General features: G+C 38.3%; 1 protein-coding gene and 1 long non-coding RNA gene across 2 annotated transcripts in view; both read left to right on the top strand.

The window, feature by feature from the left end:
* The first annotated feature begins 6,209 nt into the window (after positions 1–6,209).
* On the top strand, positions 6,210–19,615 carry LOC118599401. The gene is made up of 3 exons (XR_004948735.1): positions 6,210–6,595; positions 6,707–6,860; positions 18,402–19,615. It is a non-coding gene; the product is annotated as an uncharacterized LOC118599401 (long non-coding RNA).
* A 760-nt stretch (positions 19,616–20,375) lies between these two features.
* Positions 20,376–21,207, top strand: part of erf (Ets2 repressor factor) — a 30,381-nt gene continuing 29,549 nt past the window's right edge. Inside the window, exon 1 of the mRNA XM_024299609.2 lies at positions 20,376–21,132. Coding sequence (XP_024155377.1) covers positions 21,111–21,132 — 22 coding nt within the window. The 5' untranslated portion in view covers positions 20,376–21,110. The remainder of the gene's footprint in view (positions 21,133–21,207) is intronic.

Genomic DNA, 21,207 nt, shown 5'->3' on the forward strand with positions numbered 1-21,207 from the left:
AGCCACATCACACCTCTACATGCATATATCTCATTTTCAGGCTTCATTTGGTACGTTTTCCTCACTACTTAACCATCCTAGATGAAGTCTAAACACATTTCCCCCAAATTATATGATGTCAGTGTTTGTGCACAGTTCTCTCCCATTTCAACCCCCCCAGCAGGAGACACGCCCCCTACAGGCTGTTGTTTTGCTGTCAGTCATCCCCTGGATGAAATGTGTCTGAAAGAATGTTGGATGCTGTTCCTCACCTGAAGATCTGTGTTTATCACCAAACTGATTCCAGTTTAATGGAGGGATGAGTGCAGACATGTCAATTTAGCTTCAAGTTCAACAATTGAAACACAATCTTTTTTTTGTTATATAATTCAGGATAATATTGTAGAAAGGAATAAACCGTCTCATCTTGTCATTTAAATTTTCTCTTTCTGTGTCGGCCTGTAATCCATGCAAACGTGAATTTCCTTGATTTGACTGTAACGGCTTCATTATTGGAGTTTGCCTGTTTCGCCACATTTCACATGTAAATTACATCTCAACAGTTAAATAGTTTACACTGCAAAACCAGTGCAAACACATCACGCCGGCTGAAGTTGTTTTGAATAAATATAGAAATGACAGAACAAACAGATCCGATTAGAAATTATCATAAAACCAACAGTTGGTTTTGTTTATGGCTTCTTAATTTTATCACTCAAACTTCTCTGATTCTATTTGCATCCTTCAGTTTATCGCTTTAAACTCTGACTGAAAAAACTGGATCCGGATAGTTGGCTTCGTAACACAATGCAAAACTAGACAAAAAGTTCCTACCTTATTGGGGAATTTATTTAATAAAATCTGCTAATGGAGTTAAAAAAATCTTAATTTAAGAGAAACATTCTTATCACCAACACGTTTTCTCAAACTAAGACTCTTTTGTTACTGAATTTTTTCTTGATAAGATTATTTTTCTTGCAGAGATACAATAATAAAAATTTTTCTTGAAACTATTAATGTTTTAGGATTCAGCTAGTTTAGTGCAAAACTCTCTATATTAGTTGTTTTTTAATATTTCTTACAAAGATTGTTGCTAGATTGTGTTGTACCCTTGAAAGTAGACAAGACTCGGTCTTCATTTTGGGAACTTTATTCGCCCAGAAATTAGTGTATTTTTTTTACTTTTCGGAGGTCGTGGAACAAGAGAACGTGATCGTGTACACATCCAAACAAATCTCTCTCATGCACATGCGCACACTCCAAAAAGGGTATTGTACTACATCTAAAATGCATATTTAAAATAAAATAGTAAATATCTAAAATACAATCACAATGCTAAGCCAGAAACAGTATCCTCATTGTTAAAACATCTCTCAATATCTAAATTAGAATAAATAAATGTAATGTTTCCAGGCTGCAACAATTGCTTGAATATTTTTTTTTAAAAAGAGGTAGTTGCTGTTGTAACTGTTTCATATTGACTGAATCATTTTCCATCTTTGACAAGTATATTTAACCCCAAATGTGGTTAATTTGCTTTTGGATGATCGTGGTTGGATTAAGCAAAGGGGAGCCCTGCTACTTTTATGCCTTAACTGTCACACATTAGATGATATTCTGTATTTTGCTCCAAAATCTTGCCCCAAAACCACATTTGGTCTGTTAAGTGAACAAACCCAGTCCTCAGTTTTGTTTTTCTTTATTTTCTCTACGTTTGCAGGTACATCAACAAATCTTCTTCTTTTCCCTCCAGATCACAGGCGTTCATCTTTTCCATTGCTTTCATGGCATTATATTGTAGCAAAATACTCCAAATGCTGATGTTGGAGGACCAAGAAAGGAGCTCTCAATGGGACTTTCATCCTTAAAATTGGTTTAAAAACATGGTAACAGGTAATTGTAAGGTGGCTTGTAGCACAAGCAGCCATTTTTACATTCAAGATTAGAACTAAGTTTAAGTAGAGGGGGTGTCATGTGACCAGTGGAGCTCTTGAAAGGCCTTTCTGGTTGTCTCAAACAACAAATCAACATATTTTGCCTTTTTTTCTGAAAGGAACTTGTGTAATTTCAAATGAGCAGTTGGATGTGTGTCCATTTTATTCATGGCTGCGATCAATACTCCTAAGGCTCCTCCCACACAGCGTTGTAGAGGATTTAACCAACATGTTTGACAACGATCTGTTTTTCTTTTTTGATTCATCCATTGGATGGACTTTCCCAGCAGCACGTTGAAGAGCGGTCCCCTGTAGTGAACCATAACGCGTCTGCCAGTCTAGAAAAACTGTCTCCATCCACGACTGGAGGTTGCACAGGCAACCAAGCACACCAACTGGAAAAACGCTTCATACTTTCCACCTAAGGTTTAAATACAGCAGCATCTCCTTGCACTTTTTTTGTTTAAGTCAATTTTGTTTCGTCTTTGTATTTTTTAAGCTGCAGTGATTGATTTCATTTGTGCTCAGGTTTCGGGATGGGAGCACATGGCAACACGCCTGAAACGCAAATGCATGTGAAAGCACGGCACCGCGTACACATCTGACATTTGCCGGTCTCGCTGAGGTTCAGACACCTCCAGACACAGTGCTCTGGTAACCGCGGTGATGCACACAGTCACTGTGTAGCCATAGAAACAAACTGTGTGCCTGGGGTGTGTGGTAGGTGGCCGGCTGCTTGCGGTTGGCTGGATGGCTGGTGTTGTCTGGCTGTCTGATCACCGCAGCCCTGGTGTGATGTCTGTTCCCGTCGTGCTCTCAACTTCAGCCAAAAAGCGCAGGACTGGAGCATACTGCGAGTCCTATAGGCCGCTTCCCGCTCTGCTAATCCAGCCAAACCTACACAAACACAGCGCCAGCCAATCCCAACCCAACTCAGACAAACTCAGTCTCAATCCAAAGCCACCCGAGCGTAGCTGTGTGCAGCCAAGCCCACCACTCCCCACCCTGCACCAGCCGACACTTGATATTTTATACTCTCATTTTGCCAACTTTCACCTTCACAGAACTTCAGACAGTGAAAGAAATCCTCCTAATTGTGGGTGGCAGCATCACCGTGTGGTCAGAGGAACTGTCTTATATCCCACATGATCTTTTCTGTTGAAAATAAGGACATTATAACCGTTCACAACAAAACAAATTCAGCTTTAGGAATGCCAGATAACAGTAAAAACCACAAATGCTTCCTTTAATATATGAAATTTGCCAAAAGAAATGCTTAAGAGTCAATTAGGAAGAAAAAAAATCTTCTACATAATCTTTTCTATTTCGATTTGAACAAAAGAAACGTCCCGGGATTTTCAAAACAATTCTGTACTCATTCTGGACAACACTCATGTACAGACAAGTGTCAACATTCAGCAGGACCTCACATGCCTGCGAAGCAGAAGACAGTAGACTATACATGTCAGGCCGAACATATACAATTTGTTCAAACAATAAGAACGGGGAGGATGGAGAAAAGGGGCCAAAGCCGGCTGCTGAGTCTCACATCTGTCAGCAATAAAAAGAAGGAGAGGAAGCAGGACTGAGAGACAAAGAACAGACCCAGAGGAGAAGAAGTGAGAGGAAGACAGAAGGAAAGGATGTGAAGCGCTTCAGGAAAACAGAAGAGGTGCAAGGACAGCTCCAGCTTCTCCTGCAGATGAGAATCGCAGCAGGAATAACACCCTCCTGAACCTGTCGCTCTGCATCCAAGCCACAGATTTTTAAATCAACACTGGAGCGAATCTAAGAGCTTCTTTGGTGTTTTTGTTGGCCTGTCACGCTGTGAGCCTTGTCAACTTTTACATACTTTTCTGTCTCTACTGTCAACAGACAGTAAAATCACATGAATGAACTACTGTCAAACAGGCGTCGACCGCGACAAAATCGCTGCCGAAAACTAGAGCTGGCATTGAACCTTCTTCACTCTGCTGTGACTCAGTCAGTCCACACTATCCTAATACTAGAGTGGAGGCTACATTTTATCATTTCACATCAAATCTGTGTTTTTGATTGGGGTGTAAATTGGCAAGAGTCTGGCGATACGATACGTATCCCGCTATACATATCGCAATAAATCCCTAGACTGTACCGGAGCAATTTTTCACTTTTTTTAAGGATTAAAAAAAAAGAAAGAGGCTAAGTGTGCTGTGCAGTCACGGGTTTAGATGGACAACAAAAATAAGACACTGAAGGATGTTCAAATCTAATTAATTTAATATAATCTTGCCAGAATGTTAAACTGATATAAGTATCGTCAATTGAAATATCACGATATATTGCCAAATTGATTTTTTCCCCGCATCTGTAGTTTTTTTAAAGGTTCATTTGCTTGATTTAGCTACATATTTATTTTAATTTTTGTATTAATTTGCCTCCAAAAATAAACACAGAATTTTGAATACATTTTTCATACAGTCCTTTAAACTCGACAGGATGCAATGCAGCAAACAGCAGCACACCACATGCCATTACTTTCATGTGGGGGTGGAAAAGCAGGAATAACGCACGCCTCCACAAGTAGGACCTGTGATAATGTAAACAGAGAGATGGAAATGCTGATGGTGGAAGATAATGTTTGACTGATGGAATGGTTGAACTTTGTATTGTTCACTTTCTGGAAAATACATTTTGAAAATTGTCTTTGTAAGTCCACAGAAAGTAGCTTAAAATATCATCTTTAGTAAAGACGTAAGCCTTCCCTCATATCCCATCATCCCTCTTGTTTACACATTCTCCTGCTAGCTTGCAGCCCCTCACACCCCTACCCAACATTAGCAGTGGCACAATGATTGGTCAACAGCAATAATGGAGCTATCCAACCATACAGTTATGAGCCAGAGGCCAGCTCAGACAAGAAAAACAAAAGATGTACGTGGATTTATTTGTCTACAGGTGATTGGATCAGAATGGAGCGGAGTCGGGAGCCTTGATGGTTGTAGTTTTACGTCACAAAGAAGCTTTTTCAAACAGCATTTCTTCATCTGCTCTTTATTCACTATGATTTGCATAAATACTCAGATTTTCAACTTTATTCTTAATTGTCTTTATCCATGTCCTCCATCATAAAAGAAAAATGCCATCAGAACATGCTAAAAACGCTATATAAGATCTATAAGGGAGAATTAGTTTTTTTCGATTGTGCTACACATGAATATGCAAGAGCAAAAATGTTCTCGTGTACTAAATTCATCAAAATTCTGTCAAAAAATACCATAATTTTATTCAACATATGAAAATGTTTATGTAAAGCTGTCATATTGTGGAGTCATACTACTGAGAAATATGGGGTTATGAGCCATGAAATATCGATTTTGCTCTTTTCAAAAGGGCTGGGTTGATAAAATCGATCTAAGCTTAACAGATCAATAATTTACCCATAAAAGTAGAGATCGATCTAATGCATAATGCTAAACTTCGCTAGCTTGAAGCTAACGAATGATAGGATTTAGGATAATGCTAACATTCGGTCGACGTAAGCATACATTGCTGACTAAATGAACATCTTTATATACTTGGAGGCGTTCTTTTCTAAACTCTTTAACAGAAACATTCCATTTTTTTTTTTTTTTTTAAATAGCCGTTATGAACCGCAGTTTTTTGCTCATGTTTTCTTCTTCTTCTTGTATAAGGCTAAATGCTATAGCGCAATCGCCACCTAGTGGTCAAACTGAAACGCCCTCCAGGAGAGGCAGAACAATTGTTGGAGCTTCTCCGTTAGAGAATCCATGTAACACTGTATGATATTAACAATGTCATTGCTATTTCACTACTACATTTTAAAGTATGTGAACTGTGCCAAAATAATTTAAATATCTTAAAAACATATATATCTATTTTTAAACAAATGTGTTTAAATGCGCAAACCGAGTGAGCTGAAAATGTAATTGAATCAAATTGAATTGAGAGGATCGCGAGAATCGGAAAAAAATTGGAATCGAATTGATCCAGGCTCTGGGGAATCAAATCAATTCTGGGAATGATTGCAATACCCAACCCTACTTTTCAAGCCTTATATATATTATCAAAATTACTACCAAAAAAAATAAATAACTAAATAAAAAATTTTCAAATATGCTCCAATATTTGATACTTAAATACTTGTTCATTTCAGGTATTCCAACTCATTTTTTCAGAACTACAATAGCATGTCCTGTTTTCACTGTGTGATTTTGTTTTTAAACACAGTTTTTTTTTTTTTTTTGCGTTTTTATTATATGTTTTATTTGCTTTTATGTTAAGCGCTTTGAGTTTCATTTGACTGAAAAGCGCCATACAAATAAATAAAGTTTGAGTTTGAGTACAAAGGAGTAAGTAAAATTTTTAACTGGTGGACTTTTAACCTTTTTTTTAGAAAAGAAAAGTGAACAGGAAATAAATACTTTTCTCTGGTGGAAGAAAATGATGAACCCAAAACATCCTCAACTGACTGACCTATGACCTTCAGACTGTTGGGCTTCACTCAGGGGTCAAGTGTAGGTTTTAAACCTGCATTCGTGCCCCATTTGACCCTTTAAACTTTATGTGATTTGTGTCTAATCCACTTTTATGACATTTCTGCCACGTTAACTCCACACCGTGTACTTCATAGGCCTTCTTCAGCTTTTGGACTTGAGGTTGCCAATCGAGCAATGTAACAGGTGTTGAAAAACGCCTCTCAGCTCAGCTGGATTTCGATCATTTTCTGTTTCAGCAGAACACATGGTGCAGGTAATGGTACACCTGTTGATCATTCTGTGGCTTTTTTTCAGTGAAGAGAAAGTAGCAGAACCAGTTAGGGCTTCTAGCAGCAGAATTAAACATTACCTGAAAGCACAAAGGAGCTCTGGAGCAACATTGAACTGAAGAGGAGATTGGCTGCTAGGATACGACGTACGAGCAAGACATGGCAACACCGCACACACGGTGAGTCTCTGTGCTGTCCAATGATGCAGAAAGCTTGAATAAAAACAAAATAGAACAATATGAAGAGAAGAGTTCCAGTATGTCAAAACCACCACAAAAAAGCCAAATTGTGGAGCAAATTAAAAGTCCTAGTGTATTATAAAATCATTTTATTATTATTATTACTATTATTATTATTATTATTAAGCTGTTTTTGCTTTAAAAAAAGTCATATTTTTAGGACATAGTTTCTGCAGAGCGGCAGTAGTTCAATTCACCTCGGAGTTGTGGGCTGGACTTTTGGTGCAACAAAAGCTTCCTAAATTTCCCATTATCCATCTGTTTACACTGTCTCCTGCTAGCTTACAGCCTCTCGCACCCCCAACCAAACATTAGAGGTGCAGCAGAAAATGGCGAGCAATACTGGTGCCATCCCGCTGTACAGTTTTGAGCCAGATATCAGCTCAGACGAGAAAAACAAATCCGTTCATGGATCTATTTTTCTGCAAATTAATGCATCGGAGGAGAGAGCTTGTGGCCCATCCAGGGTATTTTCTACATCACAAGTACAATTCTTTATAAGCACCTTTTTTTGTCTGCTCCTGATTTACAACAATTTGAGTAAAGAAATACTCAGAATTGCAAATTTTCTTTAAGCATGTCCTCTATCAAGAGAAAAATGCTACAATAACATGTTAAAAATGCCTATATATATATATTTTCCATAAATATATATTTTTAACAACCACAGCATTTACAGCACAAACTGCACAAAATATACAAATTTAAACCATTTTTATTAATTCAAACAAATCTTTTAATCATTATTTTCTGCTCTAACTTAGTTCATAAGCAGCTAGATTTGAATAAAGAGGCCACACATTATCGTACCATTACAATCCAGGGTAGTGACTTGCTTTATACACACGGGGATGACCACAACAGAGCTTAACAAGTACAAGCTAGTCCTCGAGGAACAGCTGAGAGAAATTCCAGGAAATGCTGTAAATCAATACCAAAGTAGAACTTGGAGATCCAGTCTTGGATTACACGTGAGCTTAGTGTTTCCTGCAGCGCTCACAGCCTCTCTGTATTGACACATGACGGAGCAGTCTGGATATTTCTGGAGTGTATCACGGGAGGAAGTGGTGCTGGGTGCCAATAGTAATAGGAAGAGGGAGATCCTTCAGAGATTGTCAGAGGAGCCTGTTAACACATGCTGGCTGAGCTGGATATAGACTAACACCATTTCATACATACCTCTCTATCTATTTCTATCACTCCTGGCTGCTCCTCTTCATTATGTCCACTTCCACTCGTTCACTTACCGTCCAGCTCCCACTTTTCTCCCCTCGCTGCTGTTGCCGCCCATCTGTCTGCTCTGCCTCTCAAGTTTCTCTCACTCGTGTTCTTCTTGTCTCTCTTCGTTGGAGATCTGGCACAGGAACAGCAAAAAGTTCTAATATGACTCATGAGGTCATCCTTGAAGGCCTCTCCCTCAAACCTGACTCTGGCCTCGCATTTCATTTTCTTTCAGATTGGACGCTCCGAAAGCTTGAGGAGATAGCTTTCAATAGGTGTTCCTATCAACGTTCATTGACTTCGACTCTGTTTTTCCTTTAAAAAAAAGGTGTATTCCAAACTCACTAATAGAAATTTGAGAAAAGATCCATAAAACTAAAGTTTGTTCCCAAAAGGACAACACTGACTGTATTGTTAGGGTGCTTAACAAACAGAAGTCTAATAAAAGTATCTTCCACAGTGGATTTTGCTTTAAAGAGCCACTCAGATCCTCTTTTGAGATATTTTCTAATCGTTCCCAGTGGTCTTTTGATTCTGATTATGCTGTTTTTAGCCAAATAAATTTCTGCAGAGCAGTGAAAGTTCATCAGTAATTCACCTATGAATTGAAAGTGGAGCTGTAACGTAAGCCCAATCCCCTTTCCCATCATCCCTTTCTTTATACTCTCTCCTACTAGCCTACAGCGCCTCATAACCCCACATTTACGACAATTTAACCCTTGTGTTCTCTTATAGGGTCCAGATGACCCCACACTTATATTGGTGTGTGAAAAAGGTGGACAGGATTTCAAATCTGCCACAGACACCAGTGAAGATAAAAAAAAAAAATAATTGAAAAAAAAGTCCAGATGACCCCACTTTTAATGTAAACATTCCTAGGATAGCACAATAAATATATGCTCAGAAATTATATATTAATTTGATTTTTCTTTATAAATATCCTCCATTGTGATAAAAAAAAGCTACAAGACCATCAGTCTTTCATCAGTCTTTAACATATCATTGAAAATGTGAGTCAGTTATTTGTTGCTGTGCTTTATGACTTTATGTCTACAGATTGAGTTGCAGCCCTCCTGCTTTCTCAGTGTTTACATTCATGATTGCTTATTTAACTGCATTTTTTCTGCAATTGCTGCTCTGGCCGAATGCAAACGGAGTCCAAATGGTTCCTGAATTGTCCCTCATGACCTCTTGTAGTTTAAAATCAACCCGCTTTCTTTCCACTGTACATTCTTTTCAGAGGCTCCCTCTTTCCTCTCACTTGGCTCCCCCCCCCCATTTCTTCCATGGCTTCATCCTCCACCACTCTTTTGCCCATTTCTCTCGTTCCCCTCCGCCTGACGCGGTAGCGTGTTAATCCCATTAAACATGTGTGAATACCAGCTGCGGGGAGAGAGGCAGAGAGACCCAGACAGAAAACAGAAAGAGAGCAGGGGGAGGGGGTGAGGAGGTCAGCGGGGGAGACGGGAACAGAGAGCGTTTGTGCGGGAGTGTGACTGACTGCATACAACTGTGTTGGCCCCTGACGGGATGCAGGGAAGGTCCCCCTCGTATCGTGTAAAACATCCTCAGGAGAGGAGGACTTCAGGTCAGAGATGCTCCAGAGCTCTCTCTGGACTCTCACTGTTTAGTGACTTTCATCAGGCCTGCTGTGGTTTGAACAGGTGACTTGCAGTAATAGAAGTGTCAAATAAAACTTTTAAAATAGAGAAGCAGAAAAGTTGGTCTGGAACTTGTTCTACTGAAGATCCTCTTTTTGGATCCAGATCCTCTAAGGATGACTGCTGTAACTTTTCTCTCACAATGCAAAATATTTGATACTTTCAAAGATTAAAAACTTTATTTTCAGATAATAAATTATTTTTTTAAGGTTTTAAGATTTTTTCACTTATTCTTTCACTTGACAGAGTTTTTGTCTCATTAAAAGCTATAGAAATATTGAAATTAGTCAAAAGAAATTGCGCCAAACTCTTGACAATGAAAAAAACTTTATTTAAAGCAAAAAAACCTAAAAATACGGTGTCAAGTTTGATTCCATCTCAAGAATGTTATTTTAAATTTCCACTTAAAATTCTACTTTTTGAGTTTTAAAGTGCATTATACTGTTGATTCCTCTCTATGAAGAACCCCGAAGCGGTATTTTGATCCGTTCATGCATTTAAGAGTAATCCTCTAAAAACCTGCGCTGTCTGCAGCAGCCCCTCCCATACCCACGAAAACGAGCGGGTCCTCACAATCTGACGTAACATCGTGAGAAAGCCCCCTCTAGGAAGAGTCTGCTCTGAAAGCACCGTACCCAGTCTAACACCAACACTCAATTTCTCCTCAGAGCCACCGGTGATCAGCAAAGAACTGTTTATTTTAGATGCAGAATACCACATATCTTCCAGTTGTTACTGGTCTTTAATAAATTCCAGCTCAAACAAGAAAAAACTCTCGAAAACGTATTAACATTTCCTACGTAATCTGTTTTTTAGTGTTCCGAAGGTTATGTATGATCATATATGAATATAGTTCATTCTGAAAGGCTTAAGAAAATCATAGTATTATTTAAGTTTCTGGAAAAATACATAAAGGGATAGGCTTAAATAAGCATTTGCATCTGCCTATCCCCTTTTCAAACATGTTCTTATTGAATTCGGTTTGTGACTTTTCTTTTATAAAAGGTGATTGCATTGATTTCTTTGTTTTTTTTTAAGTATTTTTGCATAGTCTTACATGTTTGAAATCAAATTAAATAAATCAGAATGTAATCAAAATGAACTACATACATAAAACTCATAATCTACAAAGAATTTGCATATAACAACAAAAAAATATGAGTATTTTTTTCTGTATTAAGTATTATAATTAATAATTATGATATTAATAGAAGTAGTGGTAGTAGTTGTATTGAGCAGTAAGAAGATTGTGGTTTGAAAACCCATTTCTCCTTCTGAATCTGCTGGAATTACGTCAATCGTGTTAACGGGTGAAAAGTTACAGTAAATCAAAGAACATAAACCTTGGAGCTCCGGTGTTAAAGGTTTAATCAGATCTGAAAACATGGATGTTTGAGTAGTTAGTGTTATTGTTGTCCAGATTACAAAGAAAGATATCTTAATGGGTGAGATCCTTGAGCTGAGTTCCTGTTTAATGCCAGTAGAATTGAAATTTCCTGCATGTGCTTCTATAGAAAGAGCACACTTGTATTTTTGTGTTCTTATGTTGGAATTCCTAAAGAGCATGAACAATGTACCATGAAAAACATCAAAAGTAGAAATCAGAAAAACAGTGGAAGTTTCATGAACCAAAGCCTTTAAACAAAAGTCTTTTCAGTTCAGAGTCAATAGGGGAAAAAATAAGCCTAGAAACACTGAGCACATTCAAAAGAAACAAAAAAAGAAAACCTTGACTGAGACTGAAGTAAACTGTTCCACAGCTTAGGATGTTTTTGCACGGTGAGCCTTTGAATGGTTCGGCTGTTTAAAACTCCTTTTCCCTATACTTGATGGGATTGTTGTGGTTCCGAGCTGACCCGGCTTCTGTCGGCCAGTTGCTGGGATGTGGGGCAGGCGATGAGGACGCGAGCTAGACGGCGCAGACAGACCCAATGTGGCTCCTGAAGAGTTCAAGCGCCAAGAAAATAAACAAGCCTTTTGATCACAAAGAGCCCATTCACCATCCGCCTTGCTGTTTTTCTCTCTCTCCTGGCCTGCACTTTCCCTCACAGTTTTCCTCCAGCTCTGTTTTCTTTTTTTTTTATTAAATGTCTTTGAGTTTCTTCTCTACATTTGAGTTTTTTGTGTCTGCAGATCTAAGACTGCTTAGGCTAAAACACAAGAGCTGCAGAGGAACTGACAGGCGTCATCTGACTGGCCCTCGAGGTGGACGGACCGACAGACAGAAACACAGACAAGGGCCTCTTTATTCCACAAACATACTGTCATGGTGCAAAGGAACACGACATGGAAAATGTCTTCATCACCCCAACTCAGGCTGAAAAACACAGACAGAGGCAAACTTTCCCCTCCGGCCTCTCTAGCTCAGTCTGTGGTGTCACGAACCTTCTCCTTTTGACTTTCCTCTGCTCTGTGACTGTGTGTGTGTGAAGAATGGAGACAAAAAGGTGTTTTCTTGTGCATGCAGATGGGCTGGTGTGAACGGCCTCTCCCCTTACAGTCCTGTTGTCAGCAGTCAGTGCTGCTCACTCTGGGCGTTGCCCTGCTGCCATTTGCCCCCTCGGGTCTGTTTTCCTGTTTCCAAACTTATCTGATTCCTGCTTTCTTATATAGAAAACGCATTTTTTAAATCACATAAAACAACAGAAACTAAACTAAACAAAAAAAAACATGAAATTTGAAAGACCAACTCAAGTGAAAATCATGTTTTTGGTGTTTTGACATGTTCTTCTGGAGTTTTTCTGATGATGAAAAGAAAATTAGGATTAAAATTGCATTTCTGAGTATCTCATTATTCTAACCATGTGACTGAAGAACAGATGAAAAAATGCCATTGGGAAAAGCTTGTAGGTGTGACAGAGAAGTTACTGTACTACTACTTTTCTGTTCCATTCTGATGCATCCACTTGTAGACAAATTGATCCATTGGATCCATCATTTTTGTTGCAGTAGTAATGTTAGGTTGGGATTGTGACGAGCTGTAAGCTTGCAGTTGAGCATATAAACAGATGGATGATGGGAAATGAAGGCGGGCTTACTCCATACCAGTACTCCTGCCCACAACTCAGACAAATTTCTAATGCAGAAACTATGTTCAACTTTTCATTTGACTAAAACGATAAAAAAAGATAACTATGAACGCTTTTACAGTAGATCAAAGAAGTTGGAGGGGGCTTGAAATAGTAAAAAAAAATGTTGAATTTCTTTTCTATTTAAAAAAATATTTTTACAGTTAAAGGAGTTTTCAATGCTGGTAACTAATATGACCTTTTGCTAAAGAAATAACATGATGTGTCCTTACAAATAGTCATATATTTCAGCAAAAATATCCCCAAAAGTACTAATCTATGCTAAAGCACAACAGTATTATTCACAATTTCTTTAGATCTAGCTCAGTAAGCCTGGCAATAATGTTTTTATGATTTATTCTTAATATAAATGAGACGTTTCAGTTTTATCCCAAATCTCAAGGATCAGTGATTTATTTATTTTTTTCTGTATTTTCAGTTTTTTTCTTTAATTTTAGCAAACGTGTGACTAAGTATAGCTTTTTATTGATTAAAAAAAAGTTACATTCCAATTTTTTTATTTCCTTTTTCATATTTTCTCTCAATTTAAAAAGAAAAACTTTAAAATGTTCCCTTAATATTTTTCTCAACAACAAGTTACTTTAAAGTCTTGTTGTTTTTTTCTTATTTTTTAATTAACACAAATGACACTGGTATTACGGGAGGCATACCCATTTGTCCTTCTGCCATCACCTACAAAGAGCTGACATCATGACCCCAGATGTTCTTATTGATGTAACTTTTTGTCATTTATGAGTCAGAGCTGATTGAGTGCTCTCGTTCTCTGATTGGGCTCATTTGCACCTCAGTAAAGCGTTGAGAGCGACCCTGGTGATCAGCTAGCCACACTCACTTGACCAGCTCCCGCCTACATGAGCATCAAGTCTCCCACTGAGCCTTTGTTGATGATGCTTTCACATGCAGCCGCGGTTCACATCCCCCGACCAGGCCCACGCCTCGCCAACACTGTTGCATCATCAGAAAATGACTTCCGGGACTCCTCGCTGCTGCTGACTTCCAGCACTTCAGTGCCACTGATGCTGAGTGCAGTCGTTTGGTTTTTCCACTTGTGATTTTTACATAATATCAAGACGGATCTGTTCTTTTTTCATTCTTACGCATAAGAATAAAAAACAATATCAACCACATAACCACAGCTGTTAAAGGACTAATAACAGAGATAAATCACATGTACTTGTTTTTTTACAAAACATTTGCTTTTCACCAGAACGCAGATTAAACTTCCTATGTCATTTCATAACAGAATTATACATTTTTAATATAGAATTTAAGCATCAATTTCCTAATCAATGGGGTTGCTGGAGCCTATCCCACACAATGTTGGGCAAAGACAAATTACATCCTGGATGGTTTGCCTGTCCATCGCAGGTATGTGATCATATATTTTACGTTTTTTTATGTTATGTTTGTAAGTTTAAATACACAAGTTTATATATACAAGAAACTGCTGAACTTTTGTTTTTTTCAAGGATTTTTTTTTTTTTTTTATCTTCATTAGTGTCCCTGGCCGACATGAAATCCTTTCCACATTTGTCATGGGAGGGATCAAATATCAATATGAAGGTGGGGTCATCTGGACCCCATAAGAGAGCACGAGGGTTAAAATGTACCTTTAGCTTTGAACTGAACTTTCAGAGCATCCCTATATGGTTTTGGGTTTGTGAAATACCCAGGTCCCATTACAGAAAGCTATGACAGGAAGTGCATGATGGAATAAACACACACTTGTGTATGGGGCTTCAACTGAAGAAGAAACTATTCGATTTGAATGAATAGGTGGTAGGAAGTTGCTATTTGATTTGTATAGAAAGTTTCCTGCTGATCAGCGGCATCTCCCCACCTACACGGCTGCATACATCTGTTGTTGCTCAAGAAAATTCTCCAATCTCATTAAAAAAAAATCTCACTTTACACTGTAACTTGTGCTTTTCCAGTAAGGGCAGGAGTTTCTTGTAAATACAGCTGTTCTCTAAGCAATGCACGGAGGAAGAAAATGTCTCTAAAATATATATTTTCTCAGCCTTTTCAAAAGAAATCTCAAACACAGACTTGTCAAACAAATGGAACCTGAGTTTTATTCACGCTTTAGGTGTTCATCTTCACACATTCTCAGGTTGAGCAAGAGTTCAGCAGTGAAGGACGTGTAAAATCTGTTGCATTGCCCCACCCAGCGTCTTTCTTTCACACGTCCTGCAGCGCTGAACTTTTCAAGGCGCACTGTCGAAAAAGAATGAGTGGAAAGAGGTTTTTCTCTGACTTCTATCTATATTTTGTCATAATAAAGTGTGTTGCAGCCAATGCTGACTTAAATATTGCAGATCCTTAACACTCCATGATTTTAGCATGTAAACTGTCGTCATGGTATTTTTCCATTCTCGTCTCATTCCTACTTGGAGTTTGTTTCTTCTACATTTCGCACACTATAAGCCTCTTTTAACTGTTGTTGGTGGACATGCGCTAGTGGACAGTAGAAAAAGAACAAGAAGAAGAATCAATGCCCTCCTTCCCAGTGTGAACACCTAACGTGTGTCAAATGCCCGGTGTGAACGTAGCTTAAGGAAATATCAGCTAAAAGCTTCTTCAATGATCCTAGCTTAAAAACTGTATAACAAAGCTAAAGCTAACTTAGCTGGAATGCTAAACAATTGCTTACAATTTTCAACTGTCTCCAGAGGGTCAAAACTTCAATTACCGGTCTGTCACAAAGCCGTTTAACCTTTGTCACCCTTTGTGACTCAACTAAGTGAAAATGAGAATTTTTGTGGACAAGTGCAAGCTTGTTGCTATTTCGAGTTTTTGCTTTTTTTGCTTCTAAGGAAACTACATACCACTTAAAATGTTTTGAGATATTTGAGAATTCCTTTTATGAATGTTGTTTGCAATTTGTCACCAACAACAACCCATCGGGATCCAGTCACACCCATGGAAATCGCTGTTTTCTATGTGTCCTGTCATGTTTGTTGCTAAACTACAAAAATGATATATGGAATGTCACCTTCTACAACTGTAATGATCTTCTGCAGGAGTCTGTACTTCTGTTTCACAATCAGGGGAGTAAAAGCTTTGAGATGTGGGAGGGACTAATGCTGTCCCCTGTTGCTTAATTAAAACAGTTAAAAGACCCACTCCAATGAAAATCTTATTTTTGTGTTTTTAGCATGTTCTTGTAGCATTTTTCTCAAAGTAGAGGACCTATATAAAATAATTTACAATTAAAACTGCGTTCACTGAGTTTTAAAAGGTTGCAAAGACACAAAATGAAAGGAAAATGTATTGAGGAAATGTAAAAAGCCTCAAAACTCAAGCTTTTCTGCACTCTTTGAATCATAAAAGTACCGTATTTTCCGCACTATAGCTACTGTAAGGGGCGCCTAAAAGCCTTTTTTTTTAATTACAAAAGTGCCCCTTATAATCCAGAGGGGTTTATATAAGGATTAACTCTGATGGAATTTACTGATGTTGAATTTATTGTGAGAAATAAACGGTGTTGTCAAAATATTAGTCTATTTTTTCACGAGTTGTACAAAAGGTTTGATGCTAACGTGGCTAATGTGGCTAACTTTTAGCGGTATTGGCCTGTTACTATGGTTGGGAGTTAGCATAGTCACATTCACATTTTTTTTAGTGCTATCAGTCTAATTTTTTACTTGTTGCAAACAAGGTTGGGAGTTGCAAGTTTTGTAATTTTGCCAATACTTCCAATGTTGCTAATATGTACAAACAAGAGTTAAGCTGAATCCAAGCTGCCTTCCCTCTCCCCACAGCTTTTCCCTATCCCTTCATTTATCCCTCCAAGTGGAGAGATAAGGAATAAATAGTGGCTATATCTGAATTCTGACCATAATCTCAAACTACTAAAGCTCATATAGTGCAGGACTATAGTGCCCTGGATTTTAAAAGCAATTAAGACACCATTCTCATTGCTTTTTATTTTATTTTCTAAACACCAGATATGACATCACCAGTTTGATAAAGTGAAAATCAAATCAATACGAATATTTCACATATAAACACGTTTTTTTTGCAAAAATTGTTTGACCGCAATGCATTGTGGTATATATTTGCTAATAGTGAGCATCGATTCATGCTAGTTTTTTGCAAAGACTTCTGGGAAATTTCTAGAGTATTCAATTTTGGAATTGTAGATTCGGACAGCTCTATAAAATGGCGAACGCACTATATAGTGCACTATATACTACCACTTGATGACATCATTAATAGCCGCCGGTTATCTACGTTACCATATAGCTGCCAGTGGTCAGAAAACACACAACAACATCGGTTTTATAACTAACATGTGATGTTAGTTTGAAAATAGAACATGTTTTTGACGGTGCAGAAAATCTGGTAAACTGAATAAGTTTAGTTCAAGAAAGGGGCTCTTGAAAACTCTTGAAAATTTAAATAATACAGAGTAATACATATCATATTGTATCATAGTAATGCATTTTTGCTTCAATGGATTTGTATAGGGCATTACTAATAATATTTAAGGAGTTTTTACCTTCTTACATGTTGAGTAACTTGTGTAGTAGACTACGACTATGTCCCAATTCCTTCCCTATTCCATATTTACTAAAAGAAACCACAGAATATAATGCCCTGTACTTTAAAATCAATGCTTAATATTTTATAAAGGGCTAATATGGCATCACCAATTTCATGTAGTAAAACCGTATTAAAAACCGCATTTTACACAGACTATTTACTGTGTTTTGATGATGAAAACATACAGTAGATGGTATGTGAAAAAATACATAAAAACAAATTTTTTCACCCAAATTATTCAAATGCAATGCATTGTGGTCTAAATTTGGCAATCTAGAGAGCATTGATGTACACTAGATTTTCAAAGAGACTCCGAGGAAAAGTTTAGGTGCTTAATTTGACTATTTTAGAATACAAAAACTACAGCTTAATGACTCAGAGACAGTAATATAAAGGGTAAGGAATTCCAATGAAATCACAAGTAATCTGTAATGTATTACAGTTTGGAAGTACCTTTCATAACACTACTGTTGTTCAAATCACAACATTATGGTCTGTTCTTTCATTTTTCAGAAATCTATGGGAGAACATTATAAAACAATAAATGTACATCTCCAGAGAAAGAAGATGTGACATGTGTTATCAGATGGTTGAATAAGTTATTATAGAATAGATGACAAGTGTCTAAACTAATTCGATCGGGAAGAAATCGTGTGAAATCTGGCATTATGAAGAAACTTATCAGTGGGATGAAGAGGAGGAGGAGGAGGAAAAGATGTGGGTTTAAAGGGAAAAAAACAGAGAAGGATGGGAGGAGGTGTTTTTCTGTTTTCTAATGTATAACATTAGTTTCCATGTTGTGCGTCAGTTTGATGCTTCACCCACTGACTCATTTCCCACACATTAAGAGATTGATCGTGATGAATGGCTTGGGGACACGAGATTGGACCCTCCATTCACGCGCCTTTTTCTCTGGAGCTCCTGTAATTCTTTCACGTTGCTTCTCCCTCTTGTGTCTCCAGGAGCTGATGGAGACGCTGAAGGGCTCTTCAGCAGCGGAAGAAAGAAGAATGTGGGTGTGTGTTATGTGAGCACATGCGACTCAATTAAGGCTCTGAGGAACTACAGGCGACGCTTTTTTTTATTTATTTTTTAATGACAAACTATGTAAATGTCTCATTCGGGCCATCGGAGCAGGAGAACCAGACTTTCCTTTGCTTCAACGAACATTTAAACGGCGAGTGGCGGCGGCTTGGCTGCCTCGCTGTCGCAGTTTACAGGTAAACACGGCGCCTCTTGTCACCCGCGGCGGTGATGGGTCTCCACAGCAACGCCGTGACGCGCCAAACAGGAGCTAGCCACCAAAACGAAGAGAGGCGGCATCTCCAGGAGCGAGCGGCGGCTCCTTTTACAAAGATCGTCTATCCATGGGAGGATGTCAACTGCGACGCATTTTCTTTCAGGACCCGAACATAATGATTCTAAGGACATGTTTATTACCTTTAGTCCAATTTAAACATTCCACACCAAACACATTATGTGCATATTGCAATTTATAATAAAATAGAGCATAATTGAACATGTAGCTACATAGAATCCAATAATGGTTGTAAACTAAAAATGCAAGAAAAAAATAAAGTAGAAATATACACATTTAAAGAATGAAAATGTATGACAAAGTTACAAGGACAAATATGTCATACATTGATTGTGTATTAATAATCATTCCAATCTGATGGTCAGTCGTGATCGAGTGGTCAACCTCTGATTGGAAGACCACAGGCTCAATTCCCACTTTGCTCATGTGTCAAAGTGCCCCTGGGCAAGACACTGAATCTTTCATTGCTCCCGGTGATCCTAGGTTGGCACCAATGTTTGGCAGCAGCGTGTGAATATGTGTGTGCATGAGACTGGGACTGTCTGGGCCTTCTATAAGTATATAAGTATACAATTTAAATAAAAAAAATGTTTAAGGCTGACAAAATCACATTGTACCAAAAAATAAATAATAATATAAATAAATAAGATTGTGTCTGCCCCAAACCTTTAAGCTGATTTGTACATCAGTCAGACCTGATCCTAAAGAGTTTTTGCCTAAAACTCACATGTTTGCCATATTTTAACTGAATAAAAATTGTGTTTTTAGCATGTTCTTCTCTGATTTTTGTCATGATGGATCGCATACATAGAGAAAATTAAGCTTTAAATAGCATTTCTGGGCATTTATTTTTTTTAAATCCTTGTCAAGCACAAGCAAATGAAAAAATGCTGGCAGAAAAAGCTTGTAGTTGTGACATTGACGCAAAACGACATGCAACACCCTTTTCCGTTCCATTCTTGTAGACGACTCAATCCATGTACGTCTTCTTATTCCTCTCCAAAGCTAACATCTAGCTATAGCATATATAGCTCCAATAATGTTTGCCATTATAGTTCAGCTGCTAATGTTTGGTTGTGAGGGGCTGTAAGTCAGTGGCAGAGACTTTAAACTGATGGATGATGGGATGTGGTGGCAGGCTTACTCTGTGCCCACATCTGCCCACAACTTAAAGACGAATTAAATGAACAACTGCCGCTTTGCAGAAACTATCTACTAGCAAACAACACTTTTTAAACCCCATTTTGGAGAAAAATAGCATAATCATAATTAAAAGACAGTTTACAATAGATCAAAAATGATAGCATTTTTAAATGTTTTTTTATCTTCTTGTTTTCATTGTATTATGTGTTTTATAATCAATAATAATAATAATACAAGTGTGCTAAGTTTCAATATTGAGTATAATTAATGAGTATTAAACAAAAAATGACCCTATAATTTTCATTTTTGTCTGCTTAAAATGTAACCTTAGATTTATTTGCATATACGTGTGTATGTATGAAATGTATTTAAATAAAACAAACGAGATAACACATTCATAAAATCAATTAAATTGTCACAGCCATGATGGATAAATCTTAAATCATAGACGATCTTTGTTGTGAGGTGGGCGTTCGGTTCTTCACTCTCTTCCTCCTCTCCCTCCCTCCGTGGGTCAGCGTGGGCGGCCCCGTGTGGCAGGAGGAGAGAGAAACACGACACCCCGGCGGAGGAAGGGGGGGATGAGAGAACACGAAGTGACTGAGTGAGTGGAAAAAGAAAAACTCCGAGCCGGAGGAAGAGGGGGCAGACAGACAGAGGAGCGACTTGGTCTTCGGTACTTTTCTTCCTCCCTGATGTGCCGCTGCTGCTGCGGGGACGATGGCGCGGAGGAGCGCTTGAGCCACGCCACATCGCTGCAACAAACTAGATGAATTTTTCTGAACTGCTCGCATTCCATTGCCTCAACACCTTCCAACGACAGCGTGACTCCTCCAAACTTTGACCTGCGCCATTCAGACCCGCTCGACTGGATTTCCCCACTAGAGGCTCGGGGCAACTTTTAATACAAACCCTGAAGTAGAAACTTGATTTCCTTGGGATAAACTTTTTAAAACAAACGTAGATCATAACAGCTAATCTCATATCACAAGTTAGAGTCTGATTTTTTTTATTTTTATTTATTTTGTTTAACTTTCCGGCCGAGCTCCTCTCGATCGGGTCAGGTTCCTCCGAACGAGCCGCTCGTGAGAACAACATCGGAGGGAGGAGTGGGGTGCCGTTGCTAGCGGGGCTAAAGGCTAACCAACATCTAAAGTTACCAGTCGACGTGAAAAGTCACCCAAGCGGCTCGTCCAAGACGCCAACAAAGATGAAAACCCCGGTAGAATCGGGTAAGTCAATTGTTGCACCTTTAAAGTTGAGTTTTGGAATTCTATTCTTGTTTTTTAAAAATGAAAACAACGACG

This window comes from Oryzias melastigma, linkage group LG11 (genome assembly GCF_002922805.2).
Source record: "Oryzias melastigma strain HK-1 linkage group LG11, ASM292280v2, whole genome shotgun sequence".
In the NCBI taxonomy this organism is placed as follows: Eukaryota; Metazoa; Chordata; class Actinopteri; order Beloniformes; family Adrianichthyidae; genus Oryzias; species Oryzias melastigma.